Source organism: Sminthopsis crassicaudata, chromosome 2 (assembly GCF_048593235.1).
Source record: "Sminthopsis crassicaudata isolate SCR6 chromosome 2, ASM4859323v1, whole genome shotgun sequence".
In the NCBI taxonomy this organism is placed as follows: Eukaryota; Metazoa; Chordata; class Mammalia; order Dasyuromorphia; family Dasyuridae; genus Sminthopsis; species Sminthopsis crassicaudata.
In genome coordinates, this window is record NC_133618.1 from 613,387,086 (window position 1) to 613,406,010 (window position 18,925).

At 35.2% G+C, this 18,925-nt stretch overlaps 1 protein-coding gene across 7 annotated transcripts in view; it reads left to right on the forward strand.

The window, feature by feature from the left end:
* SHLD2 (shieldin complex subunit 2) overlaps positions 1-18,925 on the forward strand; it is an 88,959-nt gene that overhangs the window by 48,280 nt on the left and 21,754 nt on the right. For 6 of the 7 annotated variants that reach the window (XM_074296064.1, XM_074296065.1, XM_074296067.1 and 3 more), the window contains 4 exons: positions 1,741-3,261; positions 4,521-4,628; positions 11,849-12,043; positions 13,617-13,751. In XM_074296064.1, the coding sequence (XP_074152165.1) occupies positions 1,746-3,261; positions 4,521-4,628; positions 11,849-12,043; positions 13,617-13,751 (1,954 nt within the window). In that variant the 5' untranslated portion in view covers positions 1,741-1,745. The remainder of the gene's footprint in view (positions 1-1,740; positions 3,262-4,520; positions 4,629-11,848; positions 12,044-13,616; positions 13,752-18,925) is intronic. The other variant, XM_074296070.1, reaches the window with a different exon arrangement.

Sequence of the window (18,925 nt, forward strand, 5' to 3'; positions counted from 1 at the left end):
CTTAGGGACCTGGACAAGAATGGCCTCCATCTGTTCAGAAGCCCCGGGGTCCATGTCACGACTTTGCAGGCTGTGGACTTTGAGATGCAAGGCATCTCTCCCTTCAGAGTGGCCACCATGCTGGGGATCACTTTTCTTGCCTGAGTTCCCTGCTTCGATGCCTCCCAGTGACTGTACTCCCAAGTCTCTCTTTGCTTTCCTGGGCTTTTGTTAGCATTCTTTGGATCAGTGTGGCCACCACCAGAGTGGGGAACGTCCTGCACTCCTTAGGCTCCATCTCCCAGTCAGCAACACTAGCTGGGGCTCGCTAGGGGACATCTGTGCCCACTCTGGCTCGGCCTTCTCGGCTGCCTTTAGAGGCATGGTCTTCAACATCCTGGGGGGAGCATCAGTCTGGGCCGTGGGTGTCACTCTGGGCTGTGGGCGGAATGTGAAGCTGGGGCCTGATAGACTGCTGGGGAGGTCTTGGCGGAGCTCTCAGAGTCTTTCCAGAGCTTCCCCCGAATAAAGCTTGGGGGTCCTGACTCTTTGGTCTGTAAGGAGTCAAGATATCCAGCACTCAGGGACACCCCATCTTCAGCTCCAGGGCCAGACTTGTCTAAGGACTATGAGTTCACTCAGCGGGTCCTACTGACCTGTTGTCTTTAAAGCCCGTCTGTGTTCTTGTGGACAGGTGGGAGTGTTTTCTGGGGGCCCCTGGTCCTTGTGGTTACTTCCATTCCATGAGTCCATTCTAGACTGGCCCAATAATCTCCAGATTAGCTGTACCAAACAGTCCTGTGTGGTGGGCTCTAGGATCTGCCTTGTCCTTGGTAAGTGGAGCAGGAGCACTTCTGATTAACACAGGCAGGGACTTATCTTAGAAGGACTCGTTACAAAGACCATTAATGGTCTCCAGCTTTGCTCTGTTTTCAACCTTTCTGGTTTAGGTATCAGTACCATGTCTGTGTCATAAAAGGAATTTGGTAGGACTCCTTCAATCCCTATTTTTTCAAATAGTTTATATAGCATTAGAGTTAATTGTTCTTTAAATGTTTGGTAGAATTCACATGTAAATCCATCTGGTGTTGGGGATTTTTTTTTTAGGGAGTTGGTTAATAGCTTGTTCTATTTCTTTTTCTGAATGGGACTATTTAGACTATTTACTTCTTCCTCTGAATAACAGATAATTCAAAAATGAAGTTATGTAGATTTGGAAATACCAATTATTACATCTATGCAAGGCCCTGAATTTTTTGTTTGATTTGTATTTGAGAGGATAAGAACCATTTGAGTTATCATAACCCAGATAAATAGGTATTTATTCTACTAACTAAACAAGTTATATATTTGGCAGTTAAATAAGGATGATTTAATGAGGATTAAAATGGGATCGAATTATACATCATAAAGCTGAACAAATTAGATGAATGTAGCAAGAAGTATTTTATTTACCTGCTGAAAGAGTCTCTAAATTAATATTAATGGTTATTTTATTTTTAAGCCTAACTGTGTTGATTGGATGGTGAGAAATGTTTAAATGAAGTTGAGAGTCTTGCAATAAACATGACTTAATTTAAAATTTCTTATATCAGTTGAGATCAAATGAGATGTTTGTAAAACCCTTTGCAATCTTAAAGTTCTATGTATTAATCTTAGCTATTGTTTTAAATTTATAGTTGTCTTTTGCTTTTGTGACTCTGAAATTAATATAACATCAATGAATTAACACATTCACAAATTTTCATTTTCTCTCCTCAGAAATCATGAGTAAAAAACCCACTCAAATCCATGTTTTCTTTGGAGCACCAATTATTCCATCAAACACAGCAGTATCACAAGAACAAACTTATTCAGCAACAAGTGCCAGTTCATGGAAAATTACTCAGTTCTTTTATCATCCCCATTCCTTAAATGTTAGTGCTGAAACATACAAGTGTGGTCATCTTGAAGACCATCATATAAGTCTTCCAGTCCCTCTTAAAGAACATATCCTGATGAACTCTGGTAAGACTGGATCTTGGCATGATGAAGACTATTTAACATGTGTTCCAGAAACACAGTGTATAGAGTCCCAGAATAGTGATCCTTCAAGGATAATTGATACAGCCTACTATCATGAGCAAATACCTGGAGTTGAGAGCAGAGTACAACAGCATTTAAATGAAGGAAAATATCATTATCCTGTAGATGATGATAATAAAATCATGGACCAGCAGGAAAAATTTGAATCCAATTTCTCTTTGCAAAATCTTTTAAAAAAAAATTCCCAGCCAATAAAACAAGATTATTCTCATATCTGGGATTTGGTCTGCAGTACTAAGCAGATTAATACAGAACCAGAAGCTGTAGAAAATGATCACGTGCCATCAAAAAATCATGAGATAGTGAACCATTCTCTGGGATTCTCGTCTCACCAAATAACAGATGAGCCTAAAGCCAAAGGAGTGACAATAAAGAAGATCTCGAGCTTCAGTACATCAGCAGACATGGAATTTCTTACTATTATGACATCAAGCAAGAAAGCTTTTCTAGCCCAAAGCCTGGATAAAGAACAGAGTTTTCTAAGTAAAGAAACTTCGAGCATGAAGCCAGAATCAAAGGAAAGTTGTAGGGAAGTGAGACTAGGAAATTCAAATAATTTTGTAAATGCATCAAATCAGGCAAACTCCCTTGAACTTTTTAGTCCTAATCGTCCTGAGACAACAAGCAACATCACTCCTTTAAACTGTAGCAATGGAATTAAAGAAAATACAGCATCTCAAGAACTTTTCAAAACTCCTAATGAACAGCCCACAGATGATTTTTGTATTGATTCATTTAGCACAAGAAAAAATTGTTTCCAAGAAAATACTTTCCATAAAGTTTCTATGAAAAGAAATCGAACATCTGAAGATAAGTCAGGTCCTTCAAGCGCTGTATCAGAAGCCCTCCAGGGATCCAAGAAGGTTAAATCAGTTTGTTCTTCAGAAACCCATCAAATCTCTTCCAGAGCAACTCCTGAAAAAAATTTATCTAGCTTTGGCAAATTCTTAAATAAAACATCTCTGCTTAAAAATTGTGTTTGCAAAAGCCAGAGATATAATTGTTTGGTTATGGCCTTACATCCATGTCATGTGAAGGAAATACACATAAAAACAGGACCAAATTCTGGCTGCAAAGTTCCTTTGGCAACTATTATAGTAATTGACCAATCAGAAATTAAGAGGAAGGTTGTACTGTGGCGTGATGCTGCCTTTCGCATGCTAACAGTATTTCCTGGAGACATAATTTTACTAACAGGTAAGAACCTTGTGCTATAGCAGTTGTTTTATTTCATTAGAAACTTGACTCCACCTATATGAACTTGATGACTCATTTTCCATCACCTTTCTGTTCTGAGTCCAGACATATTTCCTCTCTCTCCATTTATGTTCCTACATTATAGAGCAATGCTTAATTTTGGGAGAAAGACAAAATTCTAATCTGTGCCACTATAAAGCCCATAAAATAGGAGAAAAATATAAACTTGAATAACTAATATGTAATATTACACACGTCCTATAGTTTTAATACCAAATGGTGTTATATAATAAGGAGGCAAGATTTTTTCCAGTTGGGAAGATCAGAGGAGGATTAATGAAGTAGGGTGTGGCACTTGAAAAGAATTATAAAGAAGGGTTTGAAATTCTGCCATAAAGAGATAAACAAAAACATTTGGGACATGCTAGAAGGCTTGAGAAGAGGCATTATAGTGGGAAACTTTGTATGAAGTGATATAGAATAAGAGAAGCAAAACCAAAAGAATATACATGATGACTACAACAATGTAAACTTTTTAAAAACATCACTAAAATGGCAAAATTCCAAGTAATTGAAAAATCTGTGATGGTCTTGGTGAACAGATTATGAAACATAGCTCTTTCCTCCTGGCAGAGAACTTAGTGGCTCTCAGGCCAAAATGTTGTACATATTATCAGATGAAATCATTGTGTTTGATGTTTTTGCTTAATTGCTTTTCTTGTACAAAAAGATTCCTTTTGGAGGGATTTTCTTCCAGAAACAGATGATATAAAAGCAAAAAAATCCCAATAACGTGTTTTGTGTTTTAGTTTTTTAAAGAAAAGGCAAGGAGATGGAAAAGGTGTAGGGTATGTTCTAGAAAAAGAGCATCCTAATCAAATAAGAATATAAAAATAGCCTTAAGCCTCCCAGGCAGAGGAATTTGAATTTTAATCAATAATTATAATAGCTTCCATTTATATAGCATCTTTAAGGCTTCCAAAGACTTGTATATTAGTTCATTTGACCCTGACAAAGACCACCATGGATACTACAAGTAGCATTATGGATGGTAAATATTTGGAAGTCATTGGCATTGAGATGTTCATTGAAACTGTAGGAATAAATAAGATCACCTAGAGAAGATGTATGGAAAACTTCAGAACAGAGCCACTCCCAAGGTGAGATATAAATTATAGTCATGCAAAGGCATGGTTGAAAAGTGGTTGAGGATTTCTAAATGCTTTCAATTGATTTTGATTTCTTTTTTTTTTTTCCAGATGTCACTATACATGATGACCAATGGTATAGGGAAACAGTACTGCAATCTACATCTACCACTCAGTTATTCAATCTGGGAAGTTGCTCATCTGTCCAAGCAAAAGAATGTAAGACGTATTATGAATATAATGGTTTGTTTGCCAAGTTCTTTGTGTGGTTAAAACACAACTGGCTAAAAAAAATGTTACAGGGACTTGGTCAAATGTTTTAGTCAGTATTGGTACCATAACTGTCAGGGTTAAAAGACACCTAACTTTTTTTTCACAATTTTTTTTTTCCAATTCCATGTAGAGAAAATTTTGGACATTAATTTTTTTTTTATTTTGAATATCAAATTCTTGCCTTCCTATTACCCTTATAGAGTGAGCCATTTCATACAGGTTGTATATGTGTAATCATGCAAAACTTATTTCCTTATTCATTATAATGTGAAAAAAGACAGAAAATCTCCTGTCATCCTTCTCCCTCCCCCTCCCCCCAAAAAATGAAGTTAAAAATAGTATGCTTTGATCTGTATTAAGACTTCCTTCAGTTCTTTCTCCAAATATGAAAAGCATTTTTTATCACGAGTCCTTTGGGATTGTCTTCACGCCTTATATTGCTAAGTGTGGCCAAGTCATTTGCAGTACATTATACAATATTGCTGTTATTGTTTACTATATTCTCCTGGTTCTGCTCGCTAAACTTTGCATTAGTTTATGTAAATTTTTCCAGGTTTTTCTGATAATCAGCCTATTTATCATTTCTTATAGCACAATCACATATCACAACTTGTTCAGCCATTTCCTAATTCATGATTATTTGCTCAATTTCACTATAAAAAGAGATGCTACAAATATTTTTTATAAATAGGGCTTTCCCTCCCCCCATCTTTTATTTAATATCTTTGGGAATTAGATCTAGTAGTGGTATTGATGGATTAAAAGGTTTAATCGAGTTTATAGCCCTTTGGGCATAGTTCCAGTTTGCTTCCAGAATAGTTGAATCAGTTTACAACTCCCCCAGCATGCATTATACACATATACCTCTTAACAAATAAACTAACTTTTTCAAGAGAATTGATTCAAATTTATAATAATAGTTCAAGACCTTCATTTGGATGGTTTTTTTGGTGAAGTATATCAAAATGCAAAAAAAAATGCAAATTTTATATTAATAAATTACTTCACTATCTTTTTTTGCTCTATTTTTGTTGATGTAGATAGAAATTAATATTTTTGCAAATTTGTTGGAATGAGTTTTCTTTTAGAAGGAATAATAAAAAAAGACAAAGAAAAATATGGCTTGATATATTATAGCACTTTAGTAATTTAATACTTTCATAGTTATTAGAATAGTTTTTATCGTATAAATTCTAAGGATTTATAAGATGCTATTTTTTGAAACTATATTGTTTTTCAACTCTTTAATTTGCAGATTATGTTAACTATATCATTCTGGTTTTACCTATATGGCTTAATATATTATAGCATTTTAGTAATTTAATACTTCCATAGTTATTAGAATAGTTTTTATCCTATAAGTTCAAAGGATTTATAAAATGCTATTTTTAAAAACTATATTGTTTTTTCAACTCTTTAATTTGCAGATTATGTAAAATATGTCATTCTGGTTTTACCTATTAACTTTTGGATATACGCTGCCTTAAAAACTGCGTTTAGATGACAATAATCCCTAAACTAATCTATTTATTTAGTGCTATATCAATAAAACTCCTAAGAAACTATTTTATTGACCTAGAAATAAAAACAAAATTCATCTTGACCTTTTGGTTAAGAATTTCAAAAGAATTAATAAAGAGAAAAGCAAATGAAGGTGGCCTAGCTGTACCAGATCTAAAATTATATTATAAAGCAGTAGTCATAAAAACCATTTGGTACTGACGAAGAAATAAAGAAGTTGATCAGTGGAATAGGTTAGGTTCACAGAACAAAATAGTCAATGACTATAACATTCTAGTATTTGACAAATCCAAAGGCTTCACCTTTTGGGATAAGAATTCACTACTTGACAAAAACTTCTGGGAAAATTGGAAACTAGTATGGCAGAAAGTAGGCATATACCCACACCTAACACTGTATATCAAAATCAGATCGAAATGGGTTCATGATCTAAACATAAAGAATGATATTATAAACAAATTAGAAGAACATAGAATAGTTTACTTCTCAGATTTGTGGAGGAGAAAGGAATTTGTGACCAAAGAAGAACCAGAGATCATTATTGATCATAAAATAGATAATTATGATTGTATTAAGTTAATTTTTTTTTGTACAAACAAAACTAATGGAGACAAGATAAGAAGGGAAGCAATAAACTGGGAAAAACATTTTTACATCCAAAGGATCTGATAAATTTCTAAATATAGAGAATTGATTCAAATTTATAATAGTTCAAGACATTCACCATTTGATAAATGGTCAAAGGATATGAACAGACAATTTTCAGATGATGAAATTGAAACTATTTCTACTCATATGAAAAGGTGCTCTAAATCATTACTGATCAGAGAAATGCAAATTAAGACAACTCTGAGATACCATTACTACTTCTCAGATTGGCTAAGATGACAGGAAAAGATAATTATGAATGTTAGAGGGAATGTGGGAAAACTGGGACACTAATACATTGTTGGTGAAACTGTGAATCGATCCAAACATTCTGGAGAGCAGTTTGGAACTATGCTCAAAAACTTCTTAAACTATACATACTCTTTGACACAGCAGTGTTACTACTGGGCTTGTATCCTGAAGAGATCTTAAAGGAAGGAAAGGGACCCACATGTGCAAAAATGTTTGTGGCAGCCCTTTTTGTAGTGGCAAGAAACTGGAAACTGAATGCATGCTCATCAATTGGAGAATGGCTGAATAAATTGTGGTATATGAATGTTATGGAATGTTATTGTTCTGTAAGAAATGGTCAGCAGGAAGATTTCAGAGAGGCCTGGAGAGACTTACATGAACTGATGCTAAGTGAGATGAGCAGAACCAGGAGATCATTGTATATGGCAACAAGATTATATGATGATCAATTCTGAGGGACATGATTCTTTTCAACAATGAGATAATCCAGGCCAGTTCCAATGGTCTTGTGTTGGAGAGAGCCATCTATACAGAGAGAATGGGAACTGAGGATGAACCACAACCTAGTATTGTCACCTTTTGTTGTTATTTGCTTAGCTTTTGTTTTTTCTCATTTTTTCCCCTGATTTTTTTTTTTTTGTGCAGCATAATAATGTTAATTTTTAAAAATGAAAGTTATTGATCTTTGATGGAGATCACCACACCTTACCTTAGTCTGTGACTGGTTTTTCTATTTTGTGTGAACTTTTCAAAGTTAGGTTTCTGAAGATAGGTAATTAGAATTAGTTGGTCAGAGGGTTTGAAAATTTATAGGATGTCCCAAAAGTTCTAAGGCAGATTTTTAAGCTATTAAAACTAAAGACCTATAGTAGGTCATTCGGGACAGTGTATGTGTGTATGAGAGAGAAGTTCAAAAATTCACAGAGCCTTGATTGAGCAGCAATAAATTTTTTTCTCTCTTTTTTATTATAGCTTTTTATTTACAAGATATATGTATGGGTAATTTTTCATCACTGACAATTGCAAAACCTTTTATTCCAACTTTCCTCCTCCTTCCCCCCACCCCTTCCCCAAGATGGCAGGTTGACCAATACATGTTAAATATGTTAAAGTATAAATTAAATGCAATATATATATATATATATATATATATATATACATGTCCAAACAGTTATTTGAGCAGTAATAGTTTTATTACATATGCTAAATTAGTCTAAATTTAACCTACCCTAAATAAAGTGCTGCTGCCTCCACCCACCTACCCCTAATGAGACCTTTAGGTATATTAGCACAATACTTTCAAAGATTCATGATTTTGTCAGTGTGAGTATCCCCTCCATCAATAGAGATAGCAGCCCTTTTACAATTTTATACATAGTCTTCAAAAATTAATTGTTGCTGAAAATTCATTACTCTATATCCTGACATGAGAAACACCTCTGAGGCTCTTTAGTGAGTTACATTTTTTGTAACACAGATTGTTTGTCTCTAGGATTGTATTTGAAGACTTTCTAGTTTTTTTTGTTTTTTGGGGAGGTTTTTTGTTTTTGTTTTGCAAAAAAAAAATCTTTAAAAATTCCAATGTTAATCTCTAGTTAAATATAAAAATAGGATTTTATTTATTTTTCTTAAGGTAGGATATTATTGAAGCATGAAGCACATAGTTATTAGGAAGGAAATAAACTATTGTAGGTTACATTGTTTATTTTAAATAAACAAAATTTGAAGAGGGGGGCAATGTAGCCTAAAGACCGTTTTGTTTTGGTTTTTTGTTTTGTTTTTTTTATTTTATTTTATAATTATAACTTTTTTTTTGACAGTACATATGCATGGGTAATTTTTTACAACATTATTCAGATTTTTTCCCTTTCTCCCCCAACCCCCTCCCCCAGATGGCAGGCAAAGAGTTAAGGCTTTTTTTAAATAACAAAGGAAATACTAGAAGATTATCGGAGGTTTTCATAAAGTTTGCCTTCTAAATTATTCTTTATTCAGGAAAAACCAATTTTATAAATTTTCCCTACAGGTAGCAGTACTTTGAATGAATTGTTTTTGGCTGTCCTTAATGTTATTTAGAAATGAATGCATTGTTGTTGTAGAGTGAAATTAATTATAATTTGGAAGCATGAATTTTGGAAAGATAATGGAATTTTCAAGGCCATCTAATTTGTACCATTTCTGGAAAAGAATTCCATCTGTAACATGTGGGACATATGCTTTATATGACATTTGCTCAAAGACCTCCAATGAGGGAAATTCATTACCTCTCAGAGTAGTCCCACTTTCAGACAGCTTTAATTGTGATCTTGGATTTCACGTCCTCTTTGACAGTTTTGCTTTATTTATTTCTATTAAAATTTATGATGTATAATTAGTGACCTCATACAAATTTAGTCATAAAAAACTTTTTTTGTTTTTACAAAAACACTTTAACCAGCTCTACTTAAAACAACCATACTGGATTTTAGTACTAGAAGATAATTTAGTGGTCTTCTAGTCCAAATTCACAGCTCTTTCAGAAATCCTCTTCTCTTAGGTCCCTAACAATTCATTTATTAAGATATATCATGGATTTTTTTTCCCAATTTTGCTTTCATGAAAAATAAATAGCAACTAAACAAGCTTATTCCAGGAATTTTTTTTAAAAGCTATCTCCAGAACATTTCATAGGATTATCTACACTATTACATAGTTATAATTGATATTTGTTCAAAGTGCCTTTAGTAGTATCAGATAGTGATTATGGTATGTTCAATAGAAGTTCTGCTGTCTTATATTTGTTTGAAAACATTTTTAAAAATGATAATCCATTTATCATTTCTGGATTTATTGTCAAAGGACAATAAAAAGTAACTGAGAGTTTGAACTTGATTGTGAAATTATATGGCTTGATTCTTGGAAAGGTATACATAACTTAGCCAGAGAAACCTTTGTAAAATATGTCCCAGAGTTTAATGTACTAAGTAAATGCCAGATAATACTGGTTTTTCCTTCATTTCTTTTTTTATTAAAGCTTTTTATTTACAAAACATATGCATGGGTAATTTTTCAACAATGACCTTGCGAAACCTTGTGCTTCAAATTTTCCCTTCCCCCATCCTCTCTCCTAGATGGCAGATATTCCAATACATGTTAAATATGTTAAAATATATGTTAAATCCAATATATGCATGAGTATTTATACAGTTATGTTACTGTACAAGAAAAATCAGATCAAAAAGAAAAAAATGAGAAAGAAAACAAAATGCAAGCAAACAACAACAAAAAGAGTAAAAATGCTGTGTTGTGATCCCCATTCAGTTCCCACAATCCTTTCTCTGAGTGTAGATGGCTCTCTTCATCACAAGATTATTGGAAGTGGTTTGAATTATCTCATTATTGGAAAAAGCCACATCCATCAGAATTGATCATTGTATTATCGTGTCGCTATGTACCATATAGGTAATACTGTTGCTGCTATTGTTGTTATGATCAATACCTGGGAATTTATTATAAAACCACAAATAAATGTTTTGCTTCATTTGTCAAATATCTATATTTTATTATCCATTTAAAAAGAAAAAGAAAAAACAGAACACCTTCACCTGGCTTGACTTTTTAAATTAGATCTAAGGCTGAGTCACAAACTAAAATAAATCCAAAGATATCTTAAAATATTTCCATTTCAGAAACAGATGATTTTTACTCTGCATTACAAACACAGAGCACTCAGTATTCAGACATTGTAATGAGGATATCTGCAAAAAATGAAAATGTAGTTATTGACTGTCCTTTAAGATAACATAAATATTTATATGTCATTTCCCTCCCTCAGTTATTTACATACTATCCATTGGAATAGGTTGAGGTTCATTCTAGAAAGCTGAGTATCATGAAGTGAGTAATTTATACCAAAAGTATTTAAATCATCAATAAATGTTTATTGGTACATAGTTCCTATCCATAGGTAACTTAAATTCCAATTACGTATGTTATATAAAAAATAGTACAAAACAATAATATATCACAAAGCAATATGCATCACTTGATGAATGAAAGATATTAATGATGAGAACAATAAGTTCAAAGAAAAGAAAAAACCCATTGTGGGTTGGAAAGATCCAAAAGATGTTATGAGAGGGAAAAGACTTCAACTGATTGGGTATTATAAATTTGGGGGCAAAGGAAGCAGGAATTTAGATTTAGATTCCAGGTAGGCATAAAACATGTTTTAGACATCGTGAGTAAACTACTCCAGAGTGGAGAGTTGTACTGATTAGTTGTAGACACCTTTGAATGCCAGTAATTTGAATGTTAACCAGTGGGATAGCCATTGAAGATATATAAACAGAGACCTGATGATTTTAAGGAGAGTAATGTGGTGGTGATGCATAGGATAGACTGACAGACTAGAAAAACTATGGTAAAGAGACCAATTTAGAAGTTGTTGCTACAGTTTTAGTGGGAGTATAAGAAGAGTTTCAATTAGGTAGGTAACACTAGAAATGAGACATATCTAATGATTAAATGAATAATAAATTGTCAAGAAACAATAAAAAGTAACTGAAATTTTTGAACCTGGTTGTGAATTAAAAGAAACTGTAACAATTAAAATGTAGTTGAAGTTTTGAATCTGGTTGTAAATTAGAAGAATTAGGTAAGTTAGGATTAGATGCCAAATTTTTTCGTCTAATCTTCACAGTCAAAATAGAGTTCTCAAAATAGACTGATATTTTCATCATTTGTGCCTTTTTTTTTTTTTTTAGATTCCTATATAGTCAATGTTACAGTTCTGCAAGATTTATTGGAGTACATCTCTTCAAAGCATTCTTACATTGTAGATCTCCCTTTTAGACATCCTCAGAAATTGGAAAATATACAGTATGTAGAACTGGACCAGCTTCAGCCAAACACATTAGTCCATTCAATATTAAAAGTTGTCAGTATCACAATACTAACAGGTAAGTCATCTTGTGGTCCCTTCATTGAAAAGATTGATAATGATGCTTTCTCAAGAATCAAGAATTTTCGAGCATATGATAAAAATCTAGATTATGATGGTATCATAACATGAAAATAGTATTTAAAAATGGAAATAAAAACTGAAAATGAAATATCTTTTTAAAACAGATTTTTTTATTGATATTTTTGGTTTTTATATTGCCTAGATATTCCCTTGTATCCCTCTTTTTTCTCCCTTATAGCAAAGATTTTTCTAAAAAGAGGAAAAAATTGTAAACAAACAAACATCCAAAAAAATCTCTTGTATGCAATGTTCCACATTTGTGTTCCCTTTAACACATCTGCAAAGGAGTAAAGAAAACATCTTTTCTGTTTTTCCATATCTCTTCTTTGGGGTCAAATTTGCTTTTTGCAATTTTGCAACATTTAATTTCCAAGTGTTTTGTGTTCTTTCAGTTTACATTGATGTTATTTGTATCCTTTCCTATTTTACTTTACTTTGCATCAGTTCATGTAAGCCTTTTCATGGTTTTCTATATTCATCATATTTGTGTTTTACTATAGCATATAGTAATACTCTATTGCATTTATATCCCTCTGTTTTTAAGTCATTCCCTAATCAGATGCATCTAATTTATTCCAAGTTGTCAAATCAACAAACATTTATCAAGCACTTATTATATGCCAAATATTATGTTAAGTTCTGAAGATAAAAAGAAAAACAGAATATAATCACTTCTTTCCAGGAACTCACAATCTTAAGTGGGGAAGATAACATGCATACAGCTCCATACATATAAGATAAATACAGAATAAATTAGAGAGAATCTCAGAGGGAAGGCACTAACTGTAAGGAGGACCAGGAAAAGCTTCTTGGCACAGATTTGAATGAAACTGGCTACAGAAGAGGAAAGAGTGAGGTCCCAGCACAGGGATCAGCCATTTAAAATGCCCAGAGTTGGAAAATGGATCATCCTTCTACTTCTTTGCTGCCACAAAAAAGTGCTGGTATTAATAATTTGGTGTGTATGGAGCCTTTCTTTTTGTCAGTGTTTTCCTTGGAGTAAATGCCTAGGAATAAATTTTCCAGGTCAAAGGATATGAATGTTTTAGTCAGCTTGTATGCATAATTACAGATTACTTTACAAAATGGTTGTACTAATTAAAATTTTTTTTTTCTTTTTTCCTGAGGCTGGGGTTAAGTGACTTGCCCAGGGTCACACAGCTAGGAAGTGTTAAGTGTCTGAGACCAGATTTGAACTCTGGTCCTCCTGAATTCAAGGCTGGTGCTCTATCTGTCCCCTGTACTAATTAAATTTCACCTCCATCTGCAGTGCATTAGTGTGAGAAAGTACATAAGATTTTTTTTGTTGTTTAAATGACTTAGGATCACTTAATAAGTGTCTAAGGCTGGTTTTAAACTCAAGTCCTCCTGACTCTAGGGCTAGTGCTGTATTCATTGTGCCACCTAGTTGTCCCTTGCCTATTCTTCATTTGAGTTGTTACAGATTTAAGAAAATGAGAAAATTTTCAATTAGGTCAAATAAAATTAATAATCTCTTGCTTTTTCAGAGGCAGTATATGGTTACAGAGGACAGAAACAAAGAAAAATTATTTTGACAGTAGAACAGGTCCAAGATCAACATTTCATACTTGTATTATGGGGTCCTGGAGCAGCTTGGTACTCAGAGTTTCAAAGGAAAAGGGGTAATGTATCAGATTTTTTAAAAACTTAACACTATTTTAATGGTTAATGATCCAATGCAAGTTAAAGAGGAACATAAGGTTCAGAATGCATTAAATACTCTATAAACATGCCCTATTTCTTTATTTTAATTTTGAAGTAGAAAAATAATTGTGTCCTAAAAATCCTCATTATTCAGAAATGTGATAAAATTTAAAAAAAAACTCATTATAGTTGTAGTAATACCTCAGTTTCCCTGAATTATTATGCTATACCCTGAATAAAATTATTATGGCTATCCCCCCTTTCTTACCCCATTAAGCTCTGGCCACTCTCATATTCTAGTGAGTCATAAAACTCCAGGTGGCTTATCTGAAATGCCTGCGTATTGCTCACTATCTCCTGCCCTAGATTCTTTGTCTCCTGCTCCCAACCTTCTTGACCCCCAACTTGTCAGGACTAAGTTATACTTTTACCCAGTGTTCTCCCTCCCCTCTTACCTTTGTTTCCCTGATAGTTGGAGCCCTATTAAAAATCTCTGGAATTAATTGCTTGGTGCTGAATTCTTTGAGACAAGAGTCAGCTTCATTTGGCTGGCTTCAATTAGTCTTGGCTAGCCCAAATTTTCCACTATTAAAATATTAACAACTAATTTCTGTCTTGTCTCAGTTTTTCTGGTATTACATAGGGACTTACAATACTACTATGATATTTATATCAGCCAATTAATAAAATATTTAAATATTGAGACTATGTCTATATTTAGGTGCAATGTACTAAAAATATAAACTGGATATATGTCTTTATATTCTATCACAATGTGCTACTTTGAAAGTATGTGTGTTAACTTTTTTTTTTAAATTTGATTCTGAACTTAGAGAATGAACACTTCTTCATACAGAATAGAATAAAGAGCATTATATATGAAATTGTGAATTTCTGTTATATATATTTTTATTACATAGTCTGTTACATATTGCTTTTGCTTTTTAAAAAGTATTTAGTTTGTTACTTTCACTGCTATTCTGCTTGTGTTTCCTTCTGAATGCTGCATTTCTGAATGTATTTAATGATCTTTTCTTTTTTTTTTTTTTCTTTTTTTGTGGGGGGGAGAAGGAACCCTAGCACTAGCAGCTTCCCTTCTACTTCCCTAAAACTTTTTCCCTCTAATCCTTAACAAACATATTTAAGCAAAATAAATTCACATTTTGCATATGGCTTAGTTATATACCCTGGGAGAATATATCATCTCACCTCTCAGAAGGAGGGTAGCATGCTTCAACAGCAGCCCTATGGAATCGTTGATCATTGCATTGATCAGCATGCAAAGTTTTTATCTTTACAATATTGTTGTTTACTGTATAAATTAGTCTCCTGGTTCCCCTCACTTTATTGCATTGTTTTATTTCAGTTTTCCCAGGTTTTTCTAAAACTGTTTCTTTTATCATTTCTTGTCACTCAATAATAATCCATCACATACATATATCATAATTTATTCAACCATTCTCCAGTTAATAGACAATTAGTTTCTAGGTCTTTGCTACTACAGAAAAAGCTTTTATAAATATTTTTGTACAAATGAATCATCTTAATGTCTCTTTGGTGTCTCTGGGGTATAGACCTAATGACAGTGCCATGAATCAAAAGGTATATAGAATTTAGAGTGGAGCCTAGTTCCAAATTGTTTTCCAGAATGGCTGACCTTGTTCCACAGTTTCATGTACAGTATGCCCCCTTGTATTACCTCTCTGACAAAAGTAAAAAAAAACTTTTTACATGCACAAAGCCAGTGATTTTTGACATGTAGTCATATTTAAAATATGAATTATGCCTATATTTTCAGTTCAGGCTTGAATGAATTATATTAAAATTAATTTATACTTCATTGATAGAACAGTACTTTTCTTTTAATTCTGGTGAAATTTTTGGGGTTTATAATAAGTAGGAATGCCCAGTAAAAGTGATCTGGCTTTTCCTTTAGCCCACTGAAGTGATCTCTAGAGTAAAAGAATTTGTAAATCCTTGTATCATTCAACTGTCCTGGCTGGAAAGGATTAATGGCTGTCCCCACAAACTGAACTTACACCTTGTTGAGTTGTTATACAAAGATAAGGCTCCCATCCATCCTTTAATGATTAATAGGAAATACCTAGAATGTTAGATATTAAATTACATTTATTTTTATGTTGAGCTCAAATGTTCATGGTACGTCATGAGAGTTGTTTGCCAGTTGTGAAATCAGACAAATATCTGCCATTGGTAGACAAGCCCTAACCCTATTTGATCCCAACCTAAAAGTCCAGACCATGAGTTTAATAATAGATGCTTCCAAAATCTGGTTCATCATATAATCAGTTTACAAAACAGATAACCACACGATGGACATTCTTTTAAGGATAACAAGAGTTAGCATTATTTAGCCACAAACCTCTCTCCAGAAGAGGGTTTGCATACTTGCATACGATTTAGTTTAATATTAAAAAGTACAATGTCAGAAAGCTGAAAAGCAAATACTGTCCCAATATTCATTTAATAAGCATTTATGAAGTGCTTGCTATGCAAGACATCATGCTCATATCATAAAGTTTTCATCTTTAACAGATTCAAGAGAGCTTCCTACCTAAGCAGGTCTGCCGTGTTATGTTCTGAGGCTTCCTAGTGAGGATGTTTTCATTTTCAGAATTTCTTAAAAACTCTTTTCTGCTTTACTCCAATAATACAAATTCCCGTTCACATACAGTATCGAGTTTCATTGTGGATCAGGAAAAGTAGAAGAGCTGATTATTTAGAAGGGGGAAATGATCCAAAACGTATGGCCCTTCTCAAAACATCTTACTGCCATTTAGTTTTGTTCTCAGTGTGCCTTAGAACAAATATTTGGGCAATACATGCACCGCAGGGCCACAAAGTCCTGGTGCCGGGCAGAGTAGCGGCATAAAAGAGTTCTTGTGCGGAATAGACATCGATTTAGTTGTTGAGCTCTAACCACCCAGATGGCACGTGGGGCAGAACAACCAATCACGATGATGTGTGGGGCAGAACAACCAATCACGATAGCTCGTAGGACAGAACGACCAACCACAGTGGCGCATGGCGCAGAACAATCATGATGGCACACGGGGCAGAACAACCAACTACAGCAACGCATGGGGCAGAACAACCATGATGGCACGTGGTGCAGCAGTGGCACTGCCCTTGCAGTCCGAATGCCTCAGTCCGGAGTCCAGCTGCACAGCTTCCTTGTTGTGATTCTAGACAATTCGCCAAATTTGTCAAAGCCTCCATTTTTCGTCATCCACATTTGCCATAGAGTGTGAGCACAGTAAAGTGCTTTACGCAAATTGAAATGCTATTAAAAATGCTGTTAGAATTCATCAGCTAGAACTTAATTTTGCCTAACTCAGAGTCACAAACTCAGCACTGAAGGCGCCCTCAGAATCTCCGAAGCCCAAACACGTTCTCCTTTTTCAGAAGCTTTTCCTTGCATCCAGCCCGCTATTGCCCCCAATCCCACCTAAGCAGTCTAAGCCATTGCTGCCTGATGACCCTTCAGGTATTTGAAATAAGTCTCTCCTTTTCTAGGCTTTAGCCAGCCCTGCTGTGACATTCCCAGAATCCCACCTTGTTTTCATGGCGTACGCTCTGAATCCCCTCTCGCTTTTCAGGGTCCTTCCTAAATGGAGCCTTCAGAACGGACTGCTCTGTGGCGGTCTAAGCGCAGCCCGGACAGCAGCACCCCCGCCCGTCAGTCCCGGATCCTGCGCCTCTCTCACGGTGCCCAGGCTCAGAGCCGTTTTTTGCTGCCTGGATGAGTTTTTGATTCACCTCCAGGCCTTTTTGCACACTGCTCCTTGCCAGACCGATCCAGATCTGGTTCTTGTGAAATTACTTTTTACCCCACTGAAGAGCTTGCTTCTCCCTATCAAACTTCCTCTTTTTAACGGCAGCCTGTGGAGTGGACAGAGCTTGAATTTGAACTCGGAGGACCTGGATGGAATTCTGCTTCGGTCACTGGTTTTGCAGCTGGGCAAGTTGCTCTTTCTCATTATGGAGCTCAGGTTTCTCTTCTCTTTAGGCAGTGGTTCTCAAAGTTTGGTTCGGAGAATCCTGGGGGCTGTCAAACCCTCTCAGAGAGTCTACAGATTCAAATTTTGGTTTCTCGGCCCTAGAACTTTCTGGATGCTTATCATAAGGGAAAGCCCTGCTCCAGACCTTGCCCTAGAATGTGACGCAAACTCAGAAACAAGACAACGGTAGTATGTTTACAGACCAAAGCAGCAAGCAGTTGGGATGCCTCTGGACACAGTTTCGTGGCTGTTTTTATAAAGGAGGATGTAGCTTTCAGTAACTTAGCATGCATGGCTTTTTCCACGTCTAAGTACGTTTGCACAAGGGTAAATTTCCAGACTACCGTCTCCTGCAAGGTTGCACATGTACCCAGGGGGAGAGCCACTCAGGCTGACTGCACAATCACCCCTTTGGTATTAACCATATTCACAGTGCAACACCACAATGAGGTCTCTATTATTCCTCAATTTTTAACCCCCAAAACCACCTCCAAAGGTGTAAAGGAGGGCAAAAAAGCAAAAAACTAAAACCAACACATTAGATTACAGTAGAGTTTACAAGTGAGAGAATAGGTCCCAAGTGTCGGGGGTCCTTTTGACTAATTAGGAGTTGCTGCTTCTGCTGGACTGAGGTCAGTGACGGCAGCGCCACTGTAACAGAACCTAGAAAGGTCCATTCCAGGAGGGCTTGAGACTAGATGCCTTCCCAGAGTTTTGCATTCACACGTTGTCTCCTGCTCCTCCTCCAAAGGCAGAGTTTACATCAGGCTGCCCTCCTTCCACACAGGTGAAAGGGGTCGCCACCTGAGTTCCTGCTCTGCCTCCTTCCTTTGGTGAGATCAGGGTGCTACAGACTCCCACTTTAGGGCTTCTGACCACGATGGAACCTTCTTAGCAGAGACCTTCTCCCTTGCTCGTTCTGGACATCGAAGCCTGGCTTATTTCTGGCCATGCTGGGAGACCTGCGGCTTGTGGGCCTTTTCGGACACTGGCAGCCTTCTTTCCAGTTGCCCTTGCCCGGTGGAAGTATTATGAGGAAGCATTCACTTACAGTTGCTCATCGAACTTTTTGATCACTATTCATTCTAATGTGAATTTTAGGGTAATGCTATAGCAGATGTGTGAGAACT